The sequence below is a fragment of the Mauremys mutica genome, chromosome 6 (genome assembly GCF_020497125.1).
Source record: "Mauremys mutica isolate MM-2020 ecotype Southern chromosome 6, ASM2049712v1, whole genome shotgun sequence".
NCBI lineage: Eukaryota > Metazoa > Chordata > Testudines > Geoemydidae > Mauremys > Mauremys mutica.
In genome coordinates this window covers 20,183,546-20,199,031 of record NC_059077.1, presented here as the reverse complement: position 1 = coordinate 20,199,031, position 15,486 = coordinate 20,183,546, and the positions used below count along the sequence as shown (strand labels likewise).

Here is a 15,486-nt window from a genome sequence, read left to right as displayed (position 1 = left end):
CACATTTTCCATATTATGAAATGAACTACACATGTTTTCCTGCAAGTGCCCCGAAGTGCAAAACTATTTCAATATCTACTGCATCATTCATGTAGCCCAACATAATCAAGCTATGTTTCTAGGGTGACCAGGTGTCCATTTTTTGACCAGAACACCCAGTTGAAAAGGGATCCTGGTGACTCAGTCCGCACCACTGACCAGGCCGTTGACTGTCCAGTTGGAGCCTGGCAGGCCTGCTGCGCGGCATTGTCCTGCTAACCTCTGCACCGCGCGGCTCCAGGAAGCAGCTGGCATATCTCCCCTCTGGCTCCTACACAGCCAATGGGAGCTGCAGGAGCGGCACCTGCAGACAGGGCAGCGGGCAGAGCTGCCTGGCTGCACCTGGCGTAGGAGCTGGAGGAGGGACATGCTGCTGCTTCTGGGAGCCACCTGAGACAAGCACCTTCAGGAGCCTGCACCCCTCCGGTGCCCAAACCTCCTGCCCCAGCCCTGATCCCCCACTGCTGCCCTCCAAACTCCTGATCCCCAACCCAGAGCATCCTCCTACACCCCAAACCCTTCACCAACCCCACCCCAGAGCCCGAACCCCCGCCAGAGCCCAAACCCCCTATTGCACCCCAACTCCCTGCCCCAGGCTGGAGCCCCCTCCCCCACCTCCCCAGTTAGAGCCCTCACCTCCCTCCCACACCCCAGTGAAAGTGAGTGCGAGTTGGGGAGAATGATCCACCAAGGGAGGGGGAAATGTAGTGAGCAGGGGCGGGGCCAGCATGTTCCATTTCGTGTGATTAGAAAGTTGGCAACCCTATAGGTTTCTTTTTAAAATTGGTCTTAAAAAAAACAAAACAAAAGAAACCACCAAGCAAAAGATACTGTTGCTCTCTCAGTTTCTGTTTTTAGACTTTCTACGATTTTCAGGCAGAAAGTTTTGGGCCTTTGATTGTTTTCATGAAGTCAAATTAATGTCTTTCAGGAACACTGGGCAATTCATTAAGCTGGAGCATACAGTTTTGGGGGATTTTGTTGGGAGGAAGGTTTGGGGAGGGGATAAAAGAAGAGAGAAGGGGCCATAATGCTTTATCCTGTGACATATCCCTGTAATTCCATTCCTAAACTCATCCTTTTCAGAGATGAATCTGGAAGAGCTAGTTTTGTTCCCTATGAACTAAGGAAAATTAGTTTTGCTTTGTTCCCCCCCGCAAATCAACTTGAGGCAAATTTAGAGGACCTTAAAACATAAAAATAAAGTGTATGTGTATACACAAGTAAAAGGAATCCAATTATAACCTAATATAACATTAATGAATGTCAACGTCAGAATGTTGTGCAGGTTTGTCTTTTCATGTTTCGTCATAATAAAGAGCTGCTTATTTTTTAGTCCATTTTGGGAGAGATTTTTTTCTGTTGATCTTATACACTTTTGCTAGAATGACACACACACACTCTCCCTACCCCCGACATGCCCCCGACCCTAAATTGGGAAAGGTTCAAGATAGATTTCTCCTGATGTTTGCTGCTAATTAAGGGCAACCATTACTCATGTCCACATGTTTCTCAACCTCTGTTCTTCCAGACCTGTGCCAGTGTACCATAGGAACTCATGCTCTGCACAGGCAAAGGGAAGCCTGTAGGAGGCAAGCCAACCAGGAAACCCAAATGTTGAACTTTCTTTTTCTAAAAGCCTAGAACACACTAAGTTTGGCTAAAATGAAATTATGGATATTTTAGCACAGCACTGACCAGAGAAGTTATTTAAATAGTACTTGAACATTCAACAAATCCTTCCAGCAACATTGTGTACCAAGATCAGAGGAAAATTAAGTCTCCCAAAATGGACTAAAACAGTTCTTTATTATAACTAAACATTAATATCAGAATGTTGTGAATGTTTCTCTTAATGAATTTCAATGTTTATTAAGTTAGAAATGGATTCTCCTTTTACTTGTCCAAGTGCAGTACTACACATTCAACTGGTTAATAAGCGTTCCTGCTTCATTATGAAATCACACAATTTAACAGAATGCTTCAAATTGGCAAAAACTGCTCTGTTACAGAGTACAGTAAAAGCTGTGTTATCTAGAACTTTATCAACCAGAAAGCTCCATTAACTGGCATTTCTGATATCTCCCAATACAAATCTTCAGTCTAGTAACCAGGACTAGTATACTGCCCAGGAGGTTATACAATTGCATGTTCTGTACTCTTTTATGCAAAAGAGGCAGAAGACAAGGGATTTATTAAAAAAAGCAGCTTCCAGGGTGTGTCATAGTGTCATTAAAGATTCAGCCCAATCTCCTACAACTTCTACATCTACAATAACTGATGTTGATAATGATGACCCTGAGGCACTGCAAGATCCTTCTGAACCAAAGAAAATTTAAATTATGTTCAGTATATTTTTAGTGTTAAGTGTATTTTTAGTGATCTGGGTGATCTGCCATGCACTGCTCAGTCATATGTAGTGTCATAGGAGTTTTCTATACAGTAGGTTACCTGTTTGCTTCAAGAAATTAACCACTTTGCAGGGCAGTACTACTACTGGATTGGTGAGTACCTGTATACTATGTCATACTTTATTCATTTTACTGTATTCTGATTCTTTGAAAATTGGTATTCCATTGGTAAAGATAACTTAGTTAACCAGCACTCCCCATCTTCCCAACATGCCGGGAAACAAAGCCTTTACTGTACGTTTTGTTTCTCAGCAGTTCATACAAGACAGACACCTTCATTTCCAATACATTAAAATTAGACCGTCATCATACAACCTTAAGACTAAAGATTCATAAATATATACTGAAAGGCCCTCTGACTAGTTAATGAAAACTAACCAACTTACCAAACATGCAGTTTCTTCCCCCGCCTCAGCATCGCAGCGCTCTGCAGGGAAGGGGTTATGTGCTGGGCAGCTTGTTTGGTTGGCTCCACATGGAGCCAGCAGCTGGAGCAGCATGATGGTAAGGGGAGTCCTGGGTGGGGTGGGGTGGGAGGGGCTGTCGGGGCAGGGGTGTGGAAAGGGATCGGAGCAGTCAGGGAGCAGAGCCAGTAAGTGCTGAGTGAGGGGAGGAGCACCCGGCCTGGGCTCAAGCCGCAGCTTGGGGGGGAGGGGGAGGACCTAGGCCAAGACCCCCCAAACCTCCTCTTCGGTTGGGGGTGGGGCGGCTACTGCACTGGTTGCCCCCAGGGTGGCCTCTGTAGTGATTGGGTGGGGGGAGGTTGAACTGTCTATGGGCAGCCAGGAAATCCCCAGGGGAGACACGTACGTATGCGCACGCGTTGCACCCGCCCTAACTGCTGCCCCCTTCCCTGGTCCAGGGACCTTCCCCCTCTCCGCCACCCCCCCGGACTCCCTGCGGCCCCTGTTTGTGTGTTGGACAGTAACATCCAATCCCTTCACACTGCCCCCCTTTCCCCTCCCTGCCTTAGTTCATAGCCCCAGAAAATCCCTTCAAACGGTCACCCTTTTCCCCTCTCCTTATTTCATGGGGAGGGGGGGAGAAATGACCAACCGAGCGGGCGGCACGGGGGGTGTTGTGTTTTGGCGGCACTGGGCGGGGGGGGGGGTCGGCCCTCAGCTGCTTTCTTTGGAGTAATATGGCCCTTGCCGCTTTACGAGTTGTGCGGGCCTGGATTAAGGGGTGACTCGATTACAGTCCCTAAGCTTCAGAGCCCGAGCTGCAATTCCAAGTGCTGTCTCTACCACTGATTTTAGAGCCCTTGTAGTCCCAGCCTGCCAACCCAACTGGAAGACTTACTCCAAAGTACTGGTGTGTAGACACCAGACTGGACTAGTTTTTGTGCACCAAGTCTGCTAGACAATCAGCATGTGGAAGTGCAGTTAGTACTTTTAGGGCACCAAACATTCTAGCACTGGTTCCGCCTTGTGAACTAAAACCAATCAATGTTATAACCACATTCAGAGTAATGCATTACAAGAAGTTATAGTGCAACAAAAATGTACATTTTACTTTAGAAAGACATGTACTGTACTTTCTTCAGACAGGTTATATAGCAACCTGTGCAAACAGAACTAATGGCAGCTTGAAGCATAATTCAACCCATGCACACACATCCCACTTTTAATTCAAGATGAGAATATATGATAGTTAATTCTTTGTGTCTCAACAACACCTAGAGGCATCATCAGAATTAAGATGCTGTTGTGCTAGGCACTATTCAAACATATAATTACCCAAGCAACAACCCGCAAGATTAGTATTCCATATACCCCAACAAGCTCCCAGTTTAAAGATGAGATTAGGTTCCCATTCATATGCCTCATTCACTAAGGCTTCCTATCTCCACCCAAGAATGCGCTCAGCTCTGTAAAAGGACAGGCTTGAATGCCCTCCCACTGTGGTTTACTGGTTTGATGGCTGACTGACTAACACATTTCCAATGACTAAGAACAGTGCCCTACAGGCATTCCCATTTAGAGCCAGTTAATATGAAACAAAAGGAGTCAAGCTAGATCAGGCAGTCTAAACAAAAAATGTAAAAAGCTACACAGAGACTTGTCCCATGGAAAGGGAATTCACAGTACGCTTGACACTGCCCTTAACGCCTCAATTTTTCTAAATGAGAAATGGCCATTGGAATGTGACCTTAAATAGCAAACTTCTGATCCACCGCCCTTGAGGGTTGCAGAACTATCACTGAGAAATAAGAACAAGTATGAAAGATGGCCAAAAATATAAATTAATCCTAAAACAAAAAGGATGGGAGTTTAATCCAGTTCAATTAAAGAAAGAGATCCTGTGAGTTAAAACAAAACAAAAAAACCGATTTCCACTCTGAAGGGAGCGCAAATCTTTTGTTAAGTCTTTCAGAAGAGAATGTGGCAGACAAGACAAATGCAAGAAGTAACCAGTACTGACCCATATCGGCATGCTACAGTTGTGACACAGGTATGACCAACACAACACCCCTTCTCTGCTCAAAATACTTAATCAAATGAGCCTTACTCTCGCACCCGTGGACCAAGCACACCAGGGCTCTGGAACAGACAGGAACGGACCTAGGGAAATTATGACCCGAGTTCCCAGCATCAAATGGTCTGTCTGACACCTAGGGTCATCAGGTAAGAAAACCAGGAGTGCTTGGACCAGAAGGAGATACAGCCTCTGTCCAGTCCAATCTTAAACTAGGAGGGATAAGAAGGGAGGTTATATACCGCCACTTGCCACATCTTCAAATTAACATATGCCCACCACCAGGGACCATGATCTTGAAGCAAAACTAGGAGAACCAGAGAGGACTCCAGGACAAAGCAACAGTAAAAAGGGAACAAGGAGCCTGCATAAACTAGAGAAGATTCAAGAAAGGTGAAGAGTAAAGAGAGTGGTCCCATCTCTGCAATTTAGACTTCTAGCATCTCTTGGTCTTCCCCTTACTTAAAACATACTGTTACATGTGCATCCCATCATCCACACAAGGTAGGACAGTGTACTTGGGAGGGGCACTGAACCACAGCAATGTTAATTGGAGTTGAGCTTCCTCAATTGTGTGTTCCAACTGGCTCAGTAAGAGCCTCATCCCAGAGGCAATCACCAGAAAGATGCAAAAAGGTCATCACAGGGACAAGACAAAAGTATGCAGAGACCAAAAACCCCTAGGACCTTTCACTCAAACAAATTCCCAAAATTTCACAGTCCTAGAAGGCCTTACGTTGTTTTACCATGCATAAAACCATATCGACTTGGACTCCTTCTACTTTGCAGGAAACAAAAAGCATGAAGAGAAAACCAGATAGCATAAAGCTGTAACCTCCGTGTCTGCACGCTGGATGTGGCGAAGAAAGCCCATGAGCATGGCCAAGGCCAGTCAACATATTATAAACCTATAAGCATAGCTGCCAGTTTGCATTCTCTATCAATGAGAGCTGCCATTATAGGAAGTATAGGAAGGTTTTCTGTTTATAGGATGCGGGGAGAAGAGGCACATGGCCAACTACTACTTCTGTGGAAATCCCAATTTGTGCATGGATGTCTCTGACATTGGGCATTTCTAGAATATTTTACTGAACATCACACCAAATATAAATGTGAACTTGCACGAAGATTCCTGTGGTGACAACACTCTTGGGATCACACTACAATACCTAACAGAGTTGTATACTGAACTAATAAGCAGCATTTCTCCAGTGAGACAACAAAACAGATAGAAGCATTAAGGATATGAAGCCCAAGTCTATTATCTCATCAGCACAGGAAATAGATATCAGAAGTCTCCAGGGTGCAAGAGCTATTTAACTTGAGACAGAAAAACAGAAATCCACGTCCCATTAGAGGTGTCTTCATCAGCAGCAACTTGTGAAACTGGCTGAATGTACCTTTTGGGTTTTTTAAGCTATAGATCGGTCTTTCTAACAGGAAAGAGAACAGCTGTTGGGGGGAGGGGCGGTTGTTTGTTTTTCTATTAATATAGTTAACAGCCCATGACAACAGAATGTAAGAGTTTTACCTAGCAGAGGTATCAAAATGAAAAAAAGTTCAATCTGGAGAATTTTTGCAAAATTTATACTTGGATTAGTTTTGTTAAGTGCATTCAGCGTTCATGAAGGGTGCCAACACTGTGTAGGCTTACACAAGATGAAGGGAGAAGGGCTGGGGAGAGGGGAAAAATTACATATGTAAGTGTAATTTAGTAGAGGGGAAAAGAAAAAAAAATCACCCTGAGCAGTTTCCAAGTGGTGAGCAGCTGAAAAAAGTAATTTCTGTAAGTGCAAAGCTCTTGATGTGCGAAGGGAATGCTACTATGTCAAGCTGAGGATTTTCTCACAGAAAATAGGCAAAACCTGGGACAAGATACAGTTTCCCCTTGGGCAAGTCTACACCACGGTGCTCCATTGGCCACTGTAGTGCATCTGGGGAAGACACTCTGTGCAGATGGAAGAGCACTCTCCCATTGGCATCATTATTCCACCTTCGCGAAAGGTGGAAATTATATCGCTGTGAGAGCATCTCCTGCCAACATAGCACCAGTGTGGACAGCGCTTAAGTCAACATAACTTGCGTCTCTCAGGGAGGTGTCTTTCACACCCCTGAGCGACTGTAAGGCCTGGTCTACACTGTGGGGGCAGGGGGAAATCGATCTAAGTTACGCAACTTCAGCTACGTGAATAATGTAGCTGAGGTCAACGTACTTAGATCTACTTACCACAGTATCTTCACTGCTGTAAGTCGACAGCTGACACTCTCCCATCGACACCACCTGTGCCTCTCGCCCTGGAGGAGTACCGGAATTGATGGGAGAGCGCTCGAATTATCGAGTCTAAACTAGATGTGATAAATCGAACCCCACTGGATCGATTGCTGCCCATTAATCTAGCAGGTAAGGTAGACAAGCCCTAAGTTACATTGTCTTAAGCAGCGATGGAGACCAGCCCCTAATGTGTTTTAACCAATACAATAGGCCCCCACAGCATATAAGAGACACGGCATCTATCTTTAAAAAAAAAAAAAAAAAAGCCCCATATTTGAATAAAATAAATATTAGCTAACCATCACACCAGGAACTGGAGGCAGAGAAAGGATCTGGTCAGATTTGGACCTCATGGTTTTCAAAGGAGAGGAGCAGGATTCTGAGGGATTCTTGTATGGTTGCAACAAACTAATTTTCACTGGTAACCTCAACTCCCGCAGGTCAAAATATTTGACAGGCTTGATCATTAGCCCTCTCTGCTAAACACATTAATTATAACTGATTTTTATTAAATATATTACGCCTCCCACCCAGCACTTGAATTGGACCATTACACATAATTAAGAAGACAGCAGAATCTGAAGAACTATGTCATCTTACTTTTAACATGGTTAATAGAAACAAGCATTTAAGTAGCTACTTATTTAACAGTAGCATATTGTTTTCACATTACGTGTGAGCTGGCTGACAGTTTTCTAGCAGGCAACAGACTTGGAAGGCAAGAGACTTGCTCACAGGCTAAATGCACACAAGTGATTATTTTTAAAACAGTCTTGGTCACAGCAGTCCTGCATTTCAAGGGAAGAAGAGATGAGTGAACCTCTTATACAGGGCTTTCATCCACACATCTCCCAGAATTTTACAAGGGCAGTCAGTATCATCATCCCCATTTTACAGGTGGGGAAACGGAGGCAAAGAAGTTAACCGACTTGCCCCACAGAACAGCAGGCCAGTGCAGAGCCAGAAATAGAACCCAGATCTCCTGAGTCCCAGTCCAGTGCTGTATCCACTTCACCATATATTGAAAAACTTAGCTTAGCTACTATCCCTCTTTATATGGACATTTCCTTACAAGAACCTGCTTATAAAATATCAATACTCTGTATTTTAGAAAGAAGCTAACATCCTATGTGAGCACTGATCTGATTTTATAACTTTATGCAGCCACATCCAACTGTGATGAATTGGGGCTCTGTTTGTACAACTTCTGAATTGTGGCTGGTATTATGAGATTGTATCATGAAAGCCTTCTGTAGGTCTATCCACCATATCCGACCAACTTGAACATATGTCTCTCCTAGACCAGAAACAATGGAGAATATTGGACATTAACAATAGTACTTTGAATGGACAAGAGATCCTAAGTGGGTCTGCTCAGCAGGAAGAAGGCACTTCCACCTCCTAACTGAAGGAAGAGGGAAAGTAGAGAGAATGGGGACTTACCAAAAGAACAGAACAAAGGAAGCCAGGTGTCACCGGGGGGGGGGGGGGGAAAGGAGGAGGCATTCACCTCACATCTGTTCTCTGTTGTAGTCCTCTCCAGAAATGAATGCTTTTTGGAGAGGACATTTACACTACTTCACTCCTGTTACCACTGCAGAACCGACACAGATGTAGTTGCGCACAGCTAGACTTAGGGCTTGTCTTCATATACAGCGCCTCCCCAAGCTCTCCCAGTGACATAACGCTGTCCACTGGAGGAGGAGGGGTCGGTATAACTATATTACTCGGGGTGTGTATTTTTCACACTTCTGAGTGACGTGGTAATACCAATATAGGTCTGTAGCGTAGATGTGCCTCTCTCTTTTGCTTAACAGATTATGGTCTAACTTCCCAAATTTTGCCAGTTTGTTACATTTTTCAACATTAAGACTGGGGTTGCAAAATTTTTTTAAGAGAGAGCAAAGTCTAGCCTATACAATCTTTAGTTATTGGTGATCTCTAAGCCAGAAAAACCAGTTTGACTGTTTCCTCAGAATGAATTTACAGCAGTGACAATTGAAAGGGGGTACAGAAGTTTAACAAACAGGAAATCCCCACAAACTGATACCCCAGCAAGTGTTTTTAGAACTGTTTTTTGTTCTTTTTTTTAATGTTCCTCACCCACCTATAGCTATTTGTTTATGGGTCTTCCATAAAACTGGGGAAGTTTACTATACCTAGGAGACAGTGAAACTGAATCAACACAAAGTGCCATCAAAACTCAAAGTAAAATATTTTTCAATTATAGCCATTCTAAACAAAAAAGACACGTGTGATATTTTTAAAAATGGATTGTCTCCCAACACATCTGACTTGTAAACCAAGAGAAAAAATTGAAGTTAATGTGTGCGCGTGCACACACAGCGCCACTTTCAGAGTAAATTTGTACTTCACAGAAAACTAAAGTATATATTTACCAAATAACATATAGAAGTGAATTTCCAAAATAGCTCCGAAAAGTCATTCGCTACATCCATTTTCTCCAGATCTTTCAACAAGAACTGCCATTTTACTGACATTTCCTGCAGGCAGTCCAAGTATGATAACATCTGAGATAAAGGAAATAAATCAACATTTGAATGCAGGCGTCAGTGTTGCAAGTTGGTTTTTGTTTTGTTTTGTTTTTAAGGTTTCAGTTATAAAAAAGTTAACCCCAAGAGGTTAGACTCAGACTTTAAGGTCAGAAGGGACTATCACAGGGGCGGGCAAACTTTTTGGCCAGAGGGCCACAAAAGGTTTCCAAAATTGTATGATGTGGCTCGGCCCCCCACCCCTTATCCGACCCCCCTGCTTCTCGCCCCCTGACGTCCCCCCCGAGACTCCCTACCCCATCCACCTCTCCCTGTCCCCTGACTGCCCCCAGACCTCTCCACCACCCCATCCAATGCCTCCTCTCATTCCTGACTGTCATCCCAGGACCCCTGCCCCATCCAACCACCCCTTCTCCCTAACTGCCCCTGACTGCCCCCCCCCAACTCCCTCTCTCCTTCCTGACTGCCCCTCCCCCCGGACCACTACCCCCCATTCAACCCCTGTGTTCCCCGCCCTCTGACTGCCCCAACCCCTATCCACACCCCCGCCCCCACCCCGAACTCCCCTGCCCTCTATCCAACCCCACCTCCTCCCTGCCCCTTAACCACACTGCCTGGAGCACTGGTGATGCTACAGCTGCACCACCCAGAGCACCAGGACAGGCAGCCGTGCCGCCTAGCTGGAGCCAGCCATGCCAGCACACAGCACAGAGCACTGGGTCAGGCCGCGGCTCTGCAGCTGCGCCGCCTGGCAAGTGCTTGCAGCCCCACCGCCCAGAGCATTGCACCAGTGGTGCAGTGAGCTGAGGCTGCGGGAGAGGGGGAACAGCAGGGGAGGGGCCGGGGTAGCCTCCCAGGCCAGGAGCCATGCAGGAGGGTCCCGTGGGCCAGATGTAGCCCACAGGCCGTAGTTTACCCACCTCTGGACTATCGTGATTATCTGGTCTGACCTCCTGCATATTGCAGGCCACAAAACCTCACCCATTCCTGAAATAGGCCCCTCACCTCTGGCTGAGTTACTGATGTCCTCAAATCATGCTTTAAAGACTACAACTTACAGATAATTCACCACTTACATTAGTTTAAACCTGCAAGTGACCTGTGCCTCAGGCTGCAGAGGAAGGCGAAAACCCCTCAGTGTCTTGGTCAATCTGAGGGGGGGGGAGGGGAGAGAAATTCCTTACTTACTTACTCTTTTGCAATTGTACTATCTATGTACAATGGAAATTTATATTACATTACATTTTAAAACCATTTTACCAAGGCTATCTTGACAGAGTGCTGTCCTACTACCATTACTGCATAAAAATGTTTTTTCTTTCTTTGAGTGAGATTGCTAGGGAGTGAGGGCGAGTTCTTGTTTATGTATATGCTTCATGAGTTTGTAATGCTTCATGAGTTTGAATGTTGCCATGATAAGTATCAGATTTTCACCCTTATTGTTTAAAACTAGTAAAATTTTGTTTCTTCCCAACATTATGGCATGTCTCAAAACAGAAAAACACAATTCTGAGTAAATCTGATGAGGCAACAACAAACTAAGCAAAACTATATACCTGGGCTCTTATCCTAACTTAGGCCACGAGATTGTTTTAAATCTGAATATGTCAAAAAAGCATCACTCAAATGCTTATAAGAACATATCAATGTCATTTCATTAGATATTTCACCCTTTGCTGAAGTTTGCTGTGTCTATGGAGATGACTGTTCTGTATTCCAAGTGTTCATGAGACGAGTGACTGAAGATCTGCATCAATCAATGGATAATGATATAGGGATTTAAAGAAAAACAAAACCAATGTCTTCAAATCACCAGATGATCACTGAAATATACAGAGTCACATACAATATTCTCTTTAAATAAAAACTGCAGTTCACTGCAGCTAGTTTATACCCAACCTTTTAATCAATATGCAGTGTGAACATAAATTGCATATTTTACCATGGTCACCCTTCCTCAAAGAGCATCAATTTGTGCTTCCCCCCCCCCCCTTCCTATTATGATTTTGTTTGGGGACATACTTGGCTGCAGTTTTCTGAACCATCGCTGTGGTGGAATGGTGTAAGAATGAAAGATTCTCTTTTAAAATGCTCCTTCAATTGAGTAATAGATGGTCTCTCAGAGATTAAAGAAAACCATGTTCTTCCTCATTGTAAAGAGGCACTTAACTCGAGCTAGGCAAGATACTGCATTCCTCTTCTTGTCCCTGCCACCCCCTGCAAGCTCCTGGATGACCTCAGTTGGTCTTCAGTAGGGGGCTTGACCCTCTGGCCAAGTCCAAATGAACCCCTCCCCAGGTATTAATGAGTCCAATAACTAATAGTCTATTTTCCCTTGCTAAGGTCTTCTCAATGCTGGCTCTGGGCCCTTTAAATTCAGTCCCTTTGTTCAGGCTCCCAAATAAGCCCTTCCCCCTTCCTGGGGTTTATACCACTTTACCTGTGGCTGGTATGAAAACCCAGGCCCACCCACTACTCTGGGTTCCAACCCAGGGACCCTACACACATTAGCCACATACTGCTTGTTCCAATCCATCACTACTGTTCCCTTGGGCCTCTTTCTACTGGGCCTCTTATCTCCAGCCCTCTGTCAGGGCCAACGTCCTCAGGTTCTTCTCCATCTCCAGGTCAGAGAGCAGCACCCCTCTTCACTCCTCTGATCCCAGCTAAGAACTGACCAGCTAAGGCCCTGCAGCTCTCTTTATCTGAGCTTGCTCTGCTCTGAGTGGCTGCTCCTTTCCTGCCACTTCGCTGCTTCCTGGGGCAGGGTATAGGAGGACTGCAGGGTCTCCTGTAGGGAGTCTCAAAGGCCAAGTACACCCCATCACAGTCATCTTCACCAGTTCCTCTTTTGAAACTAGTGACTTTACCTGCAATGTTGAAAGGAATTATATAGCAGAATACAAAAATTTAGGTGATTTTAAAATTATAAAGTGCTGGTTTTAGTATGGCTATTCTATCACTCCTCTGATGCAGTATATGTCCAGATATTCAAATCTGTATATTCTGTGTATACATATAGGTTAATTATATTTTAGCCAGAATATTCCTTTGGGTTTTGGTTATTGTTGTTTGTTTGGGGTTTTTTGTGCTTTGTTTTGCAGGGGGTGGGAGAGAGAGAGAAGGGGAACAGAGAGAGTTTTGCCCTTCGCATTATCCATAGCAAAGTTTTATACAACGTGTATAGAACTCCAAATAGATGAAAATGTATTTAGAAATCTAGATCAAAGCATTTTTGGACGTGAGCTGGGCAGAGTTGATATCTGTGGTGTCTAGTGAGTACTAACCTCTTCTGGATGAAGTTAAGCTTGCTTTTTTTTTTTTGGCAGACCAATTTCCCCTTGACTCACCTTGTCTGGCAATGGGCCTGAACAAGTAATTTTTTACATAATTGGCTAGTCTGAGCAATACTATTTTTGCAGCAGAGAGACAGAGACCCCTACAGTACTGACTATTGCTTTGGACTATTATGAAACTTTTTGATTAATGAAAAGCCATAATTACAGCTTGAAGTACAAACCAGTTACCTTTACAAAAACATGCTATCATTTAGATTTATAAATGGTCCATACACACCTATCTTTGGATGACTGACTAACGGAACTCATCAGTTTGAAAATTCAGTTGAACTGTAAAGAACTTGTTTCAGAGTTTGTTTATTAAAGCAGGTTAGCTAAATTCCTTAGATTAATTAACTTCAACAAAACAAGGCAAAAAAAACCCCACAACCCTGTTAAAGCAGAGTTGAGCTTGTCCAGTGCCACCTTGTGTTGTTCCAGAACATGTGAACCTATATTTAAACTATTTCCTGGTTTTCAGGTTTAAGGTACTCATGTAGCCCATAGGGCAAGCTTGCCTATTATATTCACTGGCTTGCCTTCATTATATTTAGCTGCTTTCATTATATTCAGCCCACAAGAAATCTACAGGCCTGTATCCTGTAAGATTATTAGCTGAAGGATAAGTTAGCATAAGTGTGGTCAAGTAGGCCATAACCCTTGGCCTAGATTAATGGCCTAATGGTTACTTTTAGATTTTGGGAGTTAAGGAGAACTTGCTCAATGGTAGGAGTTAGAATGTTCCAGTAAGTGCTACCGCAAGGAACATATAAGTAATAACCACAAAGTCCACTTAAGCTAGGGGTGATGGGTATGGTAATGAGCTGAAATGTCGGTTGCACCTATCAATATGTTAACCTATGGAATAAGTACATCTCAGTATTATGTGGATGAAAAAGGCAAAATATGGGCATGGAAGACTGAGCCTGAGCAAATGATGCTCACACCCTATAAGAGGGCAGTCACCACGTGGTCCGGGGCTTCATCTTTCCTGGTCTTCTTCCACTGCTGTCTGCTTTGCTACTACTTGACCCTTCAACTCACTGAGGAACTTGGACCATGCCAGAGAGAGGGCTAGTTCTTTTGTCTCTTACCACCAGATCCTCAACAAAGGGTTTGAGTATGCAATTCTAAGAGCCTATACATAGCGTGATGCCACAGATAAGACAGAGATAATACAATATTGAGGTTATGTGGCTAGGGCCTTGTCTAGCTTTATCCATTATTTTAATAAAGGTATCTAAGGTTTTACTTTGCCCTCAGCGTGAATGTCCCTGTCATCCAGCCTGAGACTCCCCATAAGATATTCAACTCCATAGTGTTAGTTCTGCGTAGCCTGATTTCTGCCCCAGGGGGGCGGGAAGGAGACTTATCATAGTGAGATCAATTGGCCATTAATTGAAACATTAACAACCTTAAAAGGGTCAGGAAACACTCACTACCTCCACAACACAGCCTTAATTCTGCCCTTCTTGATCTACCAGTAGCCACCAGGACTGGCTCAGTAAAGGTGGTGCCATAATAGGTAGACACGAAGATATGAGAAAAGACTAAGGCTAGGTCTACACTGTGTGTGTGTGTGGGGGGGGGGTGTCGTAAGATACTCAACTTCAGCTACACGAATAGCATAGCTGAAGTCGGCGTATCTTCGGTCGATTTACCTGGCCGTGAGGATGGCGGCAAGTCGACCGCTGCCGCTCCCCCGTCGACTCCGCTTCCGCCTCTCGCCGCGGTGGAGCTCCGGAGTTGATGGCAGAGCAATCAGGGATCGATTTTATCATGTCTACACTAGACACGATAAATCGATCCCCAATAGATCGATCACTACCCGCCGATCCGGCGGGTAGTGTAGACATACCCCCTAAGAACTTGTCATGTTTTATTGTATTCTATGCCTTTGAATTCTAACATTTATCAGCATGCATTCCAATTGACAGTCACTCTATTAGGTACAATTGTGTTGAACACCAGAGGAATTAGTTGGAGCAGGTTGACAGAACTGTCAGTGATATGAGGAGAAGCACATATGTACTGTCAAAGGTATGCCTCATTTCAGCAGTTACATACATTTTGTCAATAGAGGTGCATGAGAACGTCTCCTTGCCATGGGTATTTGTCAGCAGTTTTGAACAGAAGCAGATTAGGGGTTTGTAGGGCCCTGGGCCAGGGCAAGTGGGGGCCCCTCCCCACCCCTTCCACATGCAGGAACACTCCCCCCCCCCTTCCTCACCAGGCTGCTGGGTCGGGGGGGGGGGGCTTGCCCTGCCCCGCCCAGCGCTCCTGCCGGGGAGCTGAGTCAGGGCATGGGGAGCTTGCCCTGCCCCACCCGGCGCTGCTGCTGGGGAACAGGGTGGAGGTGTGGGGGCGGGGGCTTGCCCTTCCTGCCCAGCACTTCTGCCAGGGAGCGGGGTCAGGGTGCGGGGAGTTGCCCTGCC

General features: G+C 44.9%; 1 protein-coding gene and 1 long non-coding RNA gene across 4 annotated transcripts in view; both read right to left on the bottom strand.

Moving 5' to 3' along the window:
• Positions 1–15,486, bottom strand: part of NEDD4L (NEDD4 like E3 ubiquitin protein ligase) — a 342,440-nt gene that overhangs the window by 274,636 nt on the left and 52,318 nt on the right. Inside the window, exons 1-3 of one of the 3 annotated variants that reach the window (XM_045021771.1) lie at positions 10,790–10,819; positions 9,600–9,731; positions 7,500–7,634 (exon numbers count right to left, since the gene is read on the bottom strand). The exons of 1 other annotated variant lie outside the window; for it this stretch is intronic. In XM_045021771.1, the coding sequence (XP_044877706.1) occupies positions 7,500–7,634; positions 9,600–9,731 (267 nt within the window). In that variant the 5' untranslated portion in view covers positions 10,790–10,819. Of the gene's footprint in view, positions 1–7,499; positions 7,635–9,599; positions 9,732–10,789; positions 10,820–15,486 lie in introns of those variants that run through there. One more of the 3 variants, XM_045021772.1, reaches the window with a different exon arrangement.
• Positions 10,832–12,582, bottom strand: LOC123373037. Its single transcript, XR_006580533.1, has 3 exons — positions 12,233–12,582; positions 11,384–11,460; positions 10,832–10,864 (listed from the first exon to the last, which is right to left on the bottom strand). It is a non-coding gene; the product is annotated as an uncharacterized LOC123373037 (long non-coding RNA).